At 47.2% G+C, this 14536-nt stretch overlaps 1 protein-coding gene across 1 annotated transcript in view; it reads right to left on the bottom strand.

The window, feature by feature from the left end:
• Nucleotides 1-14536, bottom strand: part of CCDC108 (coiled-coil domain containing 108) — a 32165-nt gene that overhangs the window by 16163 nt on the left and 1466 nt on the right. Inside the window, 14 exon segments of the mRNA XM_008944375.1 lie at nt 2-96; nt 949-1077; nt 1658-1823; nt 2732-2884; nt 3534-3758; nt 4156-4401; nt 5276-5413; nt 6450-6812; nt 7249-7449; nt 8678-8943; nt 9289-9511; nt 10568-10713; nt 11398-11597; nt 13046-13212. Coding sequence (XP_008942623.1) covers nt 2-96; nt 949-1077; nt 1658-1823; nt 2732-2884; nt 3534-3758; nt 4156-4401; nt 5276-5413; nt 6450-6812; nt 7249-7449; nt 8678-8943; nt 9289-9511; nt 10568-10713; nt 11398-11597; nt 13046-13212 — 2718 coding nt within the window.

Here is a 14536-nt window from a genome sequence, read left to right as displayed (position 1 = left end):
AACAGGCATCTGTGATGCAGAAAGTTGGGTAGACGCCTGTTGCTACAATGCAGCAGAGAGGCTGCTGCTCCTCTTTAGTGCTTGCAAGACCTGTAGCTTGGGAGAGAAAGAAACACCAAAAAGTGCTTACGTACTGTTAAGGGGCAGCTGTCTAGGACAGCTAAATGGAGAGGTCCTACCCAGGCCAAAGAAAGAAAGAACAAGACTTGCACAAAATGTTATCTTTGGCAGCTTCTGAAAAAGCTCTAAACCACTGACTTCTCGTTATACCTTGGTGTCCACAGAAGACCACGTATGTCATGCTTAAAGCAGTGCATTTACACAGTTTAGTTCTGCACAATGTGAAACTCCCCCATTTTCAACTGAAGCCTACAGCCTAGTCATTTTATGAAGTGCCTCTTGTTTTCACACTGAAAAATAATAAACAGTTGTTTTTGTCTTCTTTTCTCCATACCATTCATGCAGCATTGCCATTCTCCACTTTCCAAGCTGGAAACTCCTTGTCCCACTAGTCTCTTCTTGTACAAACACCTTTCCCCACATCTGAACATCCCTGTTTCCCCTCTCCATGCCTTTTCTAGTTGAACTGCATTCTTTCTAATACAGGGACCAATCTAGATCTGCAAAAATTACCCCAGCTGCATAGGACTGGTTAGATGAAGCTCTCAGAACATGTTTCAGGACACCCTGTAAAAGGCCATGATCATGCAGAGGATCAGCAGCAGGAAATCTGGAGCTCTCCCTTTTTGTGTCTCATGACTCAATTGTATGTAACCCCAAAAGGTGAAGCAAAAAGGAAGCAGCAGGTAACATCTGGCTCTAGTGAATTGCTCACAGAAGGATGTCTTCAGGCAGAACTCATACACTGGGAACTGCACAGCTCAGGCTACTATGGCACAACGTACTTGGTTGGGAAGGAAAGGTTTTCTCAAAATACCCATCTCTTACCTGTGAGGGTGCAAATTGCATATTTGATTGACCAGGTGTAATGTACCCGACGGGCTGGCCTGGCTGTTATTTGGAGAAAAGCTTTTGACCTTGCAGGGATTGTCCCTCTGGAGTGTCCCAGCTCTAGAGCTGTAGGACAGAAGAGACAGTGTGAGCTCCTGGCATTGCTGATTTCTCTTGCACCAGGTGCATTCAGCACACAGCCCCCTAAATCTACCTGCACTCAAGCCACTTCCCCCCCTCCTCCATTCCTAATTGTTAGGACCAGCTTAGAGTGTTGAGGTAGGAATTCCCTGACTATAACTATAGGCAGCTCATTGGAACTACCCAGCCTGCCTTTGGCCAGCAAAGAGCAGGGAACTTCCCCAGAGGGAGTCCTCTAGAAAGGCATCTAAAGGTTGCACTCCACCATTTTCATCTGGGAAGCTCCTTTATTTAACTCCCTCTCTGCTGGAAAAATCACATTTTATTTCAAGATCCAAAGTGCTCTAACTTCAATTGTCAGGCTCTGGGTTATGCTTTTTCTCATCAAGAAAGAAGAGTAACCTGTAGCATATCCCCAAGCAAAGGAGCTTAAACCTTAAGGCACTTAAGAGAATCAATGCAAGCTAGCCAGCAAGCAGTGCAGCCTCTGAATTCATCCTAGGATGATTTTGCAGAAAAGAGAGGAAGTCCAAGGCCCCATCCCATGCTAATTCCCATACCATACCCAGTGGATCACTGTGGATCTTCTCAGGGTCACAAGGCCCAGTGATCAGCTGTTCCACGCTGAGGATGTACTTCAGAGAACAGATCCCATCATTTAGCAGTACAACACTGCAGCTTTGCATGTCACCAACTATAACATTTCCAAGGTCCAGGTGCTCCTTTTGTGCCTGGAATTCAAACCCACCATGCAAAGGTCACTGTTACATGTCAAGCATAGTGGTCAACTGTAGCCACCGCTTATCTCACCATGTGCTGCACCCTTGTCATGCACAGTGCAGTGCAAAGGACTCCCTGTGATATGTGTGACCTGTCATGCGCTGGGAGATGTTCCAACAGGTCTGAAAGAGGCTCAGCCTCTTTCAGCCTCTGAAGGCTCTTTCCTACTGATACTTGGGCTGCTGGCTGGGTAGGATGCAGCACATTCGGGGCTGTGAGGACACTAACTGGCCAGCTGCACCAGGGGCAAGTCTGTTGGTCTCTCCATGACTGCACTAGAAGTCTTCTGGCTAGTCATTTACTTGCATGCAATTTATAATGACTAAACATCTCTAAGACATTTCTAGCCATCCATCCAACACGATTGACAGCAAGCATTGACTTACAAAGTATAATTTCATTTAGCTCTAGTTCCTTAGGAAACCTGCCTGAAAATGAAGGCGGCTGCACAGATCTGCAGATAATAGTAGCAGAGCCAGGTGGATGTGTGCTAGCTGCATCACTACACTTAGAAATTGGACTGACAGCAGAACAAACAGAGAAGACAGAATGAGAGGTGAGAACTGGGAACCCCAAGGACCCCAAAGGCTTGCTCAGTTCAGTCTGGAACAGAGGGGATTGAGAGTGATCCCAGAGCATCTGGGCAGGTCACGTTTGAACTGACAGGACATTCACATCATGCTGTTGCCTTTAGGCTGCCAGGTTCAGCTCTATCATCTCTACTGAGAGCAAAGTTTCAGAATTTTACTATAAATCCTTATTGGTTGCCTCCAGTAGAGATTGTGCAAAAAGGGGAAGCCCGAGACCCTCATCCCACCCTAGTACCCTTCCTACTATCCAGTGGACCCCAGTTCCTTACCCTGATGGTGCCCAGTGCCCCCTCTCCAACAACCCGTAAGGCATAACGAACACTTTTGGAATGCACGGGGTCTGGGCTTTTCCTCCTCACAGACACTGTAGCATGCAGGAGATACTTGGTCTCCTTGTCAGGAGTAAAAGTCCATGCCTGAGCCTGAAATCACAAAAGGGACAGAGAGCACTCACAGAAGCTCCAGACCAGAGCCAAAACTATACGCCACAATGGTTACATACAATGCACAGCCCCTTTCTCCATTACAGCTAACCTTGTCCTCTACAGACAACTCTGGAGACACCCTCATTTCAATCCTCCACCATCTCTGCCTGTGTCAAAGGTTCATATTAGGAATGCACATTCAGGTTTTCAAAGCCAGGCTGTGGAGATAGACTAGTCCTCGCTACCCTCAAAAAGCCTTTAGGGAATACAGTAAAAGTTTACAACCTGGATTTACATGTGGGAGAACAGAAGAACATCATAAACCCTCTCATGCTCTAATTTTTCCTCCATCTATTAACTTCTCCTGGTGCACAACAAAGCTGCCGCTGTGTTAATGCCCAGTCCTATCCAGGGTATCACTATCTAATGCCTGTTTAAGACCCATTTATTCCTGTAGGCAAATATATATTGTAGGAACCAGCATGACCGCAGGTGCTGACTAGCAACCCAAGCTAAGATACTCACTAGTATTCTCCAGCTTTGGCATAAATGACCAAATGACAGGCACCCCCCACATTTCTGCTCTAAACAGTCCACATATGTATTCTAGAGAGCAAAAGACAATGTTAGTAGAACTTGAACTTGCCATGGCTTCATAGGGCTGGAGGATCCCTGTAGTGGGGCTGACAGACAAGACCTTGCTGTCAGACTGAAGTATCTTCCATGTGAAAACCATGGGTAGCCTGGTGCAGTTCTTGATGGTATACATTTGTGTAGAGGAGGTTCCTATACAGACAGGCTGGAAGTATAGATTTCCATCACCATCTAAAATCAAAAGAAGGGACTCCCCACAACTCCAGAGAGCAACCTCCTGTGAAATTAAGGGAAAAGTAACAGACATTAGCTAGAAGTCTCAGCTACCTGTGGAGGGCCCTTGCAAAGATGTTGCTCCTTCCAAGAGAGAAGCAAGAACAAACTGGGTCTGAAGGAGGAAGGGAAGAACTTTGGGCTGTGCTGTCAAGGAGTGATCTGGGCATAGTATAGAGAATTGCAGGAGATGGAAACCCAAGGGAATAAGGGATACAAGATGCCTCGCACCACAAGCACCTTCTATCTGCAGTATTGACCCCACCTTAAATGTTGAAAATATTCTTTAATTTCTACTTCCAAAAGGAAAAATCCAAACTAGCTATTAGGAAACATAACAGACATCACAGCACATGTCACTTTGAAAAGGAAATACTACAAGGGAACAAAACTTTCCCTACCTTGGTGTATCCAGGATAAGAGTTCAGCTGCAAAGGCAGGACATGCTGCTGCAAGACTGTGTTAACTGGGTGAGTGGAGAGAAAGAAAATTTGATGGCTTCCTGGAATTATGTGTCCTGAGCAGGGCTTGACCAAAACAGAGGGACAGGCAGCTTGGTTCACACTGAAGGTTATCAAAGAGGTGCCTGTGTTCAAGAGCAGCATACTGCAGTAGGTATCAGCATTAGGAGCCACAGGAGGAAAAGCCTAGTGGAGACAAGCATAAGCATTGTTTGCACTGGGTTTAGAAAAGCACCTTAAAGGAAAACCTTCCATTATGTTAAATTCCAGGTTCCAACAAGCACTATCCTGAGTCTGTGGAGAACTTTATAACTCCTTCTCTTCAAGGAAAGAAAGGAAATCACTGAAGGGTATACAAATTACAGTTTTTTTCCTTTCCCACAGTGGCCCTCATCTTTCGTAGGCTCATGGTACCAGTGAAGCTACTTTCCATTTTGCAATGCTTTCTGTTCATTCAATAATCGAGCTGCTTGCTGGGGCCTGGAGTCTCTGCATAGTGACCTCCTGGATTAATAATTCCATCAGGCTGGAATTTGCTCAAGATCATGCATATCAGGTATAGGCTGCATGCCCTGGACTAGCTGAGGAGATGTTCTAAGAAGTTCTCAAGGCTATTCTTACTTCCTAGGAACAATATTCCTTGTGCTACAGAAACAGCAGGAAGAGTCAGGGAAAGTTCCACTCTACCTTGCAACCACTTCTCTTCTAAAAGTGTGGACTCTGTGTGTTGCCCCCGCTTTGCCTAAGTGCATGCAGAGTGTTTGAGGCTCCTGGGAGAGGACTAAGCAGCCTTGTCAGTGCCTATGTCCACCTAAACAGAAAGGGAGGACAGCTTTCATCACAGAGCTAATGAAACGCTTAGTGCAACCTGACACACTGGAGGCTGTGAAGCTAATGTAGAATCAAGAGCACCCTAGTTCTGTACCAAAGCAGGAATCTCTGCACCATCAGAAACCACCTAAACCAAACCTCAGGATGGTGCAACAGGAGACAAAGTAAAGACTTGGGAGGTAAACGCTGAATGTGTCCTCAGAGATCCAAATGTGAACCAGTTACAAACCTTGGGGACATCCAGGACATACTGTGGGATGAAATGTTCCCGTTCTGCTTCATATGTGTGTGCTCTCAGCCTGACAGTCAGGCACCAGGACGGACAGATGGTGGCATCCTCCTCAATGTTGCTGTAGTGTCTCAGCACCTGCAGGAACGCAAGGGAGAGAGCAAGAGTGCATGCTGGAAGGGAGTGTGGCAAGGTGCCTTCAAATGCATGTGTCATCACAAGCAGCAGTTTGTTACAATGACATCCCTGAGGCTGAGGAATTGACTTTTTCAGGGAAGGAGGACTGACCAGTGCTGGATGAGGAACATAAGTGCTACTTTCCCAAATAGCTACATTTCAGACCCAAAAGACCACTGAGTGACTTTCAAGCAGAAGGACTTACCCATGCTATTCTGTGATACTACAAGAGTTGCTTTAGTGAAGGAGGGTCTACAGATGCCCTAGTGCAGTTTGATGTACTTACAGATACTAGAGTTAGCAACTAACAGTAAGTCTAATACTAGTGACTAATATAGTCACTAAGACATGAAATAATCATGTCTTCTACCTGAGCCTAAGAAACCCCTGACTCTAAGGTTGCTCCAAGATATCCTCCACACAGGCGTAGAAGGGAAAAACTGCAAGAAGGGTAATCAACAATGTAATGAAGATCTCTCTCAGCTAGCAGAAAGCTTCTTGGTGCAAAAACTCCTGCGATTGCAGCCTTGAGTGATGTGAAACCCCCCATTGCATGGGAGGAGAAGCTGCAGTGATGTACAGTGCCCTCAGAAGCTTTACTTTAGGGGGGAAAGACTCAAAAACCAAGTTACTGCCCATCACCCAGGCCATAACAACCTTCCTTGTGCAGGCTCTCATCTACACCAACAGTGCAGTAATTCCTCCTGCAGTGAGGTGCACACTATTTCACATTGCACTGAGGGCAAGGACAAACGTAACTGTCCATATGCATGAGCTGTGGCTTGCTTTGGTGATCTATCTTTGCCAGGACAGAGATGAAGGATAAATTTTAACCCATCGGTGCATCAAAACAGTGATCAAAGAAGTTAGTAAAGACACCAGTTTACCAAACTCAAAATAAAAGTTTCCATTTGAATTCTAACTCCCCCAAAAGCCTTTAACCCACAGTCTCTTGCCAGGCCCTCTCTGGAAACTGGTCCTACTAATTCCTACTAACCTTGTAGAAGGCAAAACCTTCCAACTCCACTGCATAGAGACTGTTGAGCTGCGTGGGCTGGAAAAGGACACGGAAGGCTGAAGACTTCAAAGGTGGGATGTCACAGATTTCAGGGCTCACTCGGAAGGCACTGCCGTGGCTTGGAGTCCAAGCAACAGTGATCTTTCCTTTGGTGTGGTTGGTCACACAGAGGGGAAGTGATTCTACCTTGTGGAGTGGCACACAGCAACCAAAATCATGCTCCCTGGGGCTGACACTAACATGAGGGGGAAACAAGGCCAGGTCGCTGCTTACACCATCGTAGAAATATTCAGTCAAGGAGTTGGTTTCTAAGTATTCCTTTGGAGGCTTATCCGGAGGAATCTACAGGATAGAAACACCTCAATGTGAGCAGGGAAAGTGTGCCTGTGGGAGACACCAGGCACTACAGTCCCAATTGCCTTCAGGAGCAAGAGGCATGCAAGATGCACTTCAGTAACAGTTCCCAGGACAGCTCAAAGTGTAGGCTTCAGGAAGGCTCCTGTTTGCAAGGCAGCCCTCAGTCTGAAACTGCATAAAGCAAAAGACGACCTTGTGACTGAGTTAAAGCTGGACAGTGGCTCAGTAGCTGAGTGTGGATAAGACCCAATTGACAAAGATAATGTTGGTGTGTGCTGGGAACATTAACAGCAGAGTTACTAGAGAAACCACCCTGGTACCTGCAAGTCTTTCTAGATCTGTCTGGCTTGTACAACACAAGTCCAACATCTGCAGAGAACAGCATGGGAGTATCTTAGATTCCTGGGAGGGCAGCTCATACCTCAGGGGGCAGCATGAGGGCTCCCTTTTCATCCATCTGCAACTTCCCATCCTTTAGCATCACACTCAGGATATCAGGGGGGTAGAAGGTCAGTCCCCTCACCATGTTGGTTCGGTACCAGGAGAGGTGTCTTGCCTGAAGAATGGCTGGCTTAGATGTGCCTGAATGGCAGGTACCAAAAAAATCCACATACATGGGTTCCTGGGAAAATGCCAGAAAAGACAATAAGAAATAAACTGCCCCTCTGTGATTGCTTTGAGAGTTACACCATCCTAGTATCTCACTTCCAAAACCACGCCTGGGAAAGGCTTGGCGTCTGCAATGAGACTGCCATGTACTTCATGTCTTGATGTGGCCCAAGAACTTTCTTGAAAGTGGAGTGAAGGTTGAAGGCACTCAGTGCATGGCTGTGCAGCTAAATGTAACTCAGAGACCTAAATGGAAGAAGCCTCTGAGAAAGCAGCTCACCCTACCCATAGGCATTACTGACTGTCCACATCAATCCTTTGCTGCTGATAGAAACCTGCACCATGAGGACCCTGCTCAGCAAGAGCCTGCTCTTGGGTCACAACAACCCCATGCAACACTAAAGGTCTGGGGAAGAGTGGCTGGAAAGCTGTCAAGCAGAAAAGGACCTGTGGGTGTTGGCCAAAAGCCAGCTGAAGACAAGCCAGCAGTGTGCCCAGGTGGCCAAGAAAGCCAACAGCATCCTGGCTTGTGTCAGAAATAGTGTGGCCTGCAGTAGAGCAGTGATCATCCCCTGTACTCAGCAGTGGTGAGGCTGCACATTGAGTACTGGGTCCAGTTTTGTATCCCTCGCTACAAGAAGGACATTGAGCTGCTGGAACATGTTCAAAGAAGGGCAACGAAGCTGGTGAATGGTCTATAGAACAAGTCTTATGAGGAGCAGCTGAGGGAAATGGCGTTTTTCTGCCTGGAGAAAAGGAGGCTCAGGGGAGACTTTATCACTCTCTACAATTCCTTGAAAGGAGGTTGTAGCCAAGTGTGTGTTGGTCTGTTCTCCCAGATATCAAGTGATAAAAGGAAATTACCTAAGGATGTGCCAAGGGAGGTTTAGGTTGGACATTAGAAAAAATTTCTTCCCCAAAGGGACTGTCAAGCACTGGAACAGGCTGCCCAAGGAGGTGGTGGAGTCACCATCCCTGGAGACATTTAAAAGAGATGTAGACATGGTGCTTAAGAACATGGTTTACTGGTGGACTTGGCAGCACTAGGTTAATGATTGGACTGGATCTTAAAGGTCCTTTCCAACCTAAATGAGTCTATGATTCTATGATAGGTATCAATGGAAATGCAGTGGGAAGAGATTTCTGGGGGCTACTAAGTGAGAGACACCAGCCCTAGGGGGTTACGTTGGAAGACCCCTCTGAGCTATCACAGGAATGAAACGACCCTTTGCCTCTCATACCTGATAATGGACAAGGCACACCACTCTGCGGTGATAGTTGATGGGGTGAGTAGGTCGAAAGGTCACCCTCAGTGTTAGTGTTGTTGTGCCCTCCAAGACTCCACAGGGGCGATCCAAGGAGAAGACGCTCCCTCTGCCATCAATATCAAACTGGTAATAGGCCGGGACATCTGAGGTGTTGCTGATTTTCAGCGTCTGCATCAAGCTTTCCCCAAGATTGATCCAGTCGAAGTCCACAGAATGTTGGTGCAGGGACACCAAAGGACCTAACACAACAACATGCAAGACAGATCCTGGACCTGTCATAGCTGTTTCTGTCAACGTGTCACAAGACACTGCTGCACTTAACTGATCTTCCCAAACCAGAACAACCTCATCAGCAAACCCACCAGTCCTAGCAAAGAGCGGGACATTCACTTCCAACAGTCTCTCATCTGTCTCAATCAATTATAAACCCCAAACAGTGCACCAGGGACAGCCTGGAAGCCAGCAGAAGGTAGGTCTGTGACTGAGGGCTGTGACAGTCCCCAGTCCTTCCCCAGGCACTAGCCCTTCCCCTGCAGTGCTAAGAAGAAGAGAGGGAGAAATGAGGAAGGCTTCCACTCTGGTACCTTTACATGAGCCAGCCACCTTCAGGACAGTCTGCAGGAGGCACCCAGCAGACAGGACAGTGAAGTAGTCAGTACTGTGCTCTCCTACTGTCTGAGGCTGAAATTGTATGCGCAAGACCAGCTTCCCTTTGGCAGGGACAACACCATGGGACACATCACAGGAGAAAACATGATCTTGTCGCTGAGTGTCTTTTGCTCTTTCTATCCTACAAGGTGCATCAACCTGCAAGCAGAAAAGAAATACCTTAACAAAGGAGCCAACAGGAGCCAGGATGGCTCTGAATGCAGGACACCAGCCAGTGTCACACTCACAATCAGCAGAGCTGAACACCACCAAGAGCATCAAGGCTACTGCAGCCCAGTACGGAAGTGCTATGCAAAACTCTGCCAGGTCCTGCAATACGCTCAGAAGTCAGTGGGCTGCAGCAGAAAGTCCTGGTGATATCGGGGATTGAATTCCCCCTCCTGGTAGGGGGATGGATAGCTCAAGTTGTCCCCAAGAGTTGAAGTAGCCTAAGTGACAGCTCTGACCAGGGAGACAGGCAGGCAGATAATTTACTTCCCTCTAAACACAGTTCCACCATGTCTGGGGATCTTCTTTTCACAAAAAAAATAAAAGAAACAACAACCAAACAAGACTGTATCTCTGACACCCTCCTCAAGCCCCTTGAAAAAGGTCCTGATCCTTGCACAGGGATGCTGAGCACCATTGCGGTGCAAATAATAACAGTACAACAAATGAGTATGGTTTTGCCACTCCCAAGCTGCAGAGCCTGTGGAGGAGCCAGTACTGCTGTCATCCATGCAAGCAGTCTCCATCTCGTAACGGGCTGAGTTGGCACAGAGAACAAAGTGCTCAAATGCAGCCCGTGTGACACTGAGAGTAATTCTCCAGGTTGCAGTCCACTGAGGACAACAGAAGATCCATCAGCTGCCTGGGACACGTGCACACCAGTTTGAGACTGCCACGCAGGACTGATGGGCTTGTCCAGGGTGAGCAGGAGAGCTGCAGGGTGTGATGGACAGCAGTGGCTGCCTGATCTGGACCAAGCACAGTGGGAAGCAGGGGGGAACGTCAAATGGATGAGTTGTCAGTACAGTAGCTGGAAGGCAAGGGTGAATGGCCTGGATGGTAGGGGAAGGTTCATCACCTCTGTTCTATTCACGCTCCTGCTCGGGTTATTTTCACAGCATTAAGGGAGATACTCAGGGGAATATCCCATATTGCAGGGAAATGTGCCAGCATGACAATTTCTCACAAGAAAGAGTCTCCACATACCACAGACATGTTGAGGACTTCTACACACTTCTCCACAGTTGTCCCCACTGGCACTGATCCAAAGCACAGCACATCCTGAAACTTTCCAGGCTGTACACTTTCACTCTCTTCCCCTGTTACGCTCACCCGCAGGTAGGGATATTTGGCTGTTAAAGGGAATGATACACTGGGTCAAGAAAGAGCGGTAGAGTCTCTGTCCTTGCATATTCAATGCTCAACTGGACAAGTCTTTGAATAATCTCAGGTAATTCTGAGGTTAGATCTACCTTCAAAGTTGGCCCTGCTTTGAGCCAAATAAGCTCCCTTCCAGCCCTAATTTACTAAACTCAGAGTCACGTCTCTTGTTTGTCAGTGGCCATCCAAGGCACTTCAGACAAAGGCTTGCTAATGAAACCATTGCTTATTTGAGCTTGCAAACAGAAAGCTTTAGAAATGGCCCTCTGTGTCTCTGTCTAGCAGGGACAGACAGGAGAGACTGAGAGCAGACAAGACCAGGAGTTCCTAGAGGGTTTTGCATTGTGTCAGTTAACTCTTCTCATTTCTCCCCCTCTGTCCACTTAAGCAGGCTCCAGAAATGCTGGTTTGACCAAAGCGTGACACAGGGCATTTTGGACCCTGTGTTTCCAGATCACACTTCCAAACTGGCAAAAGTACATTAAAGAATTTCACAAGCCACTTTCAAGCCATGGGCTTTCCCTTGCTCATCTGTAGGCTGACCCAGATGTGGCACAACCCCAGGGCGCAGCACCTCTGTGGATCCCTGCGGAATGCTATTCCACAGTTAGGGATGATGCACACTTCTTTGAGTGTTAAATGCAAGAAGGACTCACCCAGGGCTTTTAGCTGGATAGTCCTCTTCTGTTTCTCTTCACCTCCAAACCAGCATGTTGCTGTCACATTGTACACCGCAGCCACTTTGGGTTGGAACACCACCTTGACCATGCACTCAGCACCTGGACTCAGCACGCCACAGTCAGGAACCATGTAGAAAGGGCTTGGTGCCTCCCAGGCAAACACAGCAATGAGATCACTAGGAAATGGAGATATGTGTTAAGTAGATGGCTGGATCCTTTGCTGCCTGTGCATGTAGGATGGACTCTTCCTGTTGGGTTACTTAGTAAGGGTGTGAAACAGCCAGTGTTGAATATCAGAATCCCTGTGGCATCTGACCAACTAGGTGATGCTGGGAAGAAATTTGTCTCTAGTCTCTGCGGATGCTCTGTTCACACGTTAATGAATCTTAGTTATTACACCTACAAACTTTATTAACGGCCATAAAATGTCTCAGCTGCATCATGTGATAGAAAACAAATCAGCTCCAGAGTGAAGTATTTGCTTTTCCTGTATCTAAATTTGCTGCTACTCAATCCCAAATGAACATTTGTTCCTCTGTTATATGCTCAGGTGAGAGGACAGAGCTGTTTTCCTAATACCTCATTCAACTCTCCAAAACTTCCACTTGTTTGATTTGTGCAAAGAACATGACACACCATCAGCTTTTTATATTTTATTGATTCCAAGCTGTGTGTTACTTACTACCCACATCCTCCACCACCCTGAACCTCTCAGCCAGCACCAGTGATTTCTCTAATGGGAGAATGAATCACTTGAAATGGTTTCTGGCTGATACCTTGCTCCATTGAAGGTGCATGTGCCCTCTGTCCTTTCCACCCTCCTACCACATCAGCTGACTGCTTTGGGGAGCACAAGCTGTTTTCTGACTAGTACAGGTTATTTTGCTCTCACTGTAAATGACTGGAAACACACCTCCTCCTTGCCTAGGAACTTCTTCACTGCATTCCTTTCTACAGCACGGCCCAGATTACTGTCCTTCTCTCATGAAAATAAGATGGTTCTTGGTAACTGGGAGCATCGTTGCTCTTAAATGATGACTCTAAGGCACAGAATACTGCCATTGTTTCAGGCAGCTCTGTGAACCTAAGAGCAGACATGGGAGAGACTCTCCCGCTTCTCTATTGCCTGCCTCCAAATCAAAGAGCTCAGCTCAAGCACTGTCAACTCCACTGCCGTCCTTACGGCACTCCTGCACCAAGGGAAGAGAGGTCAAGTCACAGAAAGATTGAAATACTTCCATCTGGGAGCTCATCTCTCTCTCTCTGCATGTTGAGCAGGCAGCCTTTGGTTAGCTAGAGGCTCAGGCCTCTCATGTGAGCGTGGGATGTGTTCAGTGGGACACCATGCTGGCCCCCAGTTAGTTCCTGTGGGTGAATGTTTCTCAGCATATGCTGGAAACAGATGTGAGGTGTCAAGGTGTGCACACAGTGAGATCTGACCTGCACTACCATTTCTGCTGCCTCTTCTGCCAGGAGCCCAAGGGAGGGAGAGGTCTGCTGCTGGTTAAGGCAGCCAGCAGATCTAATACCTGTAGCAACCTGCATTCATTGGAGAGGTCAAGAAGGTGGACCTTCAATACCCGAGAAAACGGAAAGAGGGTCTGCCCAGCCACCTCTCACTCACCCAACGTTGCGCACAGGGAATGTTGTCTCTGTGGCATTGTGGACAGCACAGAGAGGCAACTGGACAGCAGCTGGGAAGAGCAGACAGGGGTGTGGCAGCGTAGCACGCAGGGTGACAGAGAACTCGCCCTCAGCCTTCTTAAAGCAGATGCTGTCTTCATACTCCCTCTGCACAGAAAAGCAAGAGGTGACAGCAGTTAAACACGCTTCATCTTGCAGATACTGCAGCTCCACCCATGAACATCCACCACCTTCACCTCTGCAAGAGTGTTGGGAAAAAAGACATTGGCAACAGAGGCACCAGGGTAGGCCTCTGTGCAGGACAGAGAGCATATCAGAGAGCACTCAGAAAAGGCAGACAGTGAGTAAGGTACTCAGGCATACTCCTCACTCTGTCAGGGAACACACAAACACCTTCAGAGCAGCTGAAGACCACATTTGTTTCACTTCATTTGTTTCAATGCAGACAGATTTCTTTCAGTGTTTTCAAGATCCCAAATCAGATAAACTGAAGTATGCACAACCTTTCTTTAAGCTCCACTTACCAGTCTATAAGTGCTTTGTCAGCTAGAGACCTAAGCGGATAACACACCACTTAAAGATGCAGCTTGACAGCACTGTGTACAAATAGCCTCAGGACATCTGCTGACCAGCTAAGACAAAAGGAATTGCAAGATATGCATCTTCCATGCTCCCCAGTCATCACCTCTCCTGAGTCCCACTTATACAGGTAAGGAGAGACCTTGGGCACTGATGCACACACAGTCCTTGCTCTCTTTAAGACAGGGAGCCTCCTGCTCTATCAATTCATGTGATGCAGACAAACTATTCACTGAAAATGGAACAAGGCCAGCAGCTTATTTCATAAAGGGAACACTGAACAGTCATCAGAAAATCATGGTACTAAGAGAGCAGGGTACTGGGAATCAGCCCAACGATCACGCTCTATGGCTAGGACTGAGATTCATATCAAAGACATACAGCTATGAACAAGAGCCAGAGATCAACACTCTGAGCCAAAACAGACAGCAGAAACAACGTGAAAATCAGGAAATGGGGCTAGGTAAAAAAGAATCATTGCTGTTGAAGATAAAGCTTGAAGAAACCCATCCCATCCAAAAGAAGGGAGGCCCTGGGCATATCCCTTATAGAAAATCTGTAGCTCTTCAATGTACATGCTTTGGGGTCTCCTGTAAGAAAGCAGAGAGTGAGTCCCTCTACCCAAGGTTCTGCATAAAACTACCCATCTGAGGTTCCCTGGGATCAAACTAGGTATGGACAGTTTAAGTACTTTATCTTAATTCATGGCCAGAAGCAGCACGTGAAAAACTGGGAATACTTTTTGTGATGATCCCTCTCATAACTATGGGCAAACTCTGCAGAGATGTCAGGGGTTAGGGCTCCCTCAGGTGATGAAGATGTGGGCAGAGCAGGAAGGTCACACTGCCCAATCTTTCTATGATAGAACCCTCCTGAAGGGCAGATTCATTCA

Source organism: Merops nubicus, unplaced genomic scaffold, assembly GCF_000691845.1.
Source record: "Merops nubicus isolate BGI_N331 unplaced genomic scaffold, ASM69184v1 scaffold16877, whole genome shotgun sequence".
NCBI classification, from domain to species: domain Eukaryota; kingdom Metazoa; phylum Chordata; class Aves; order Coraciiformes; family Meropidae; genus Merops; species Merops nubicus.
This window is presented reverse-complemented; position numbering and strand designations above follow the sequence as displayed.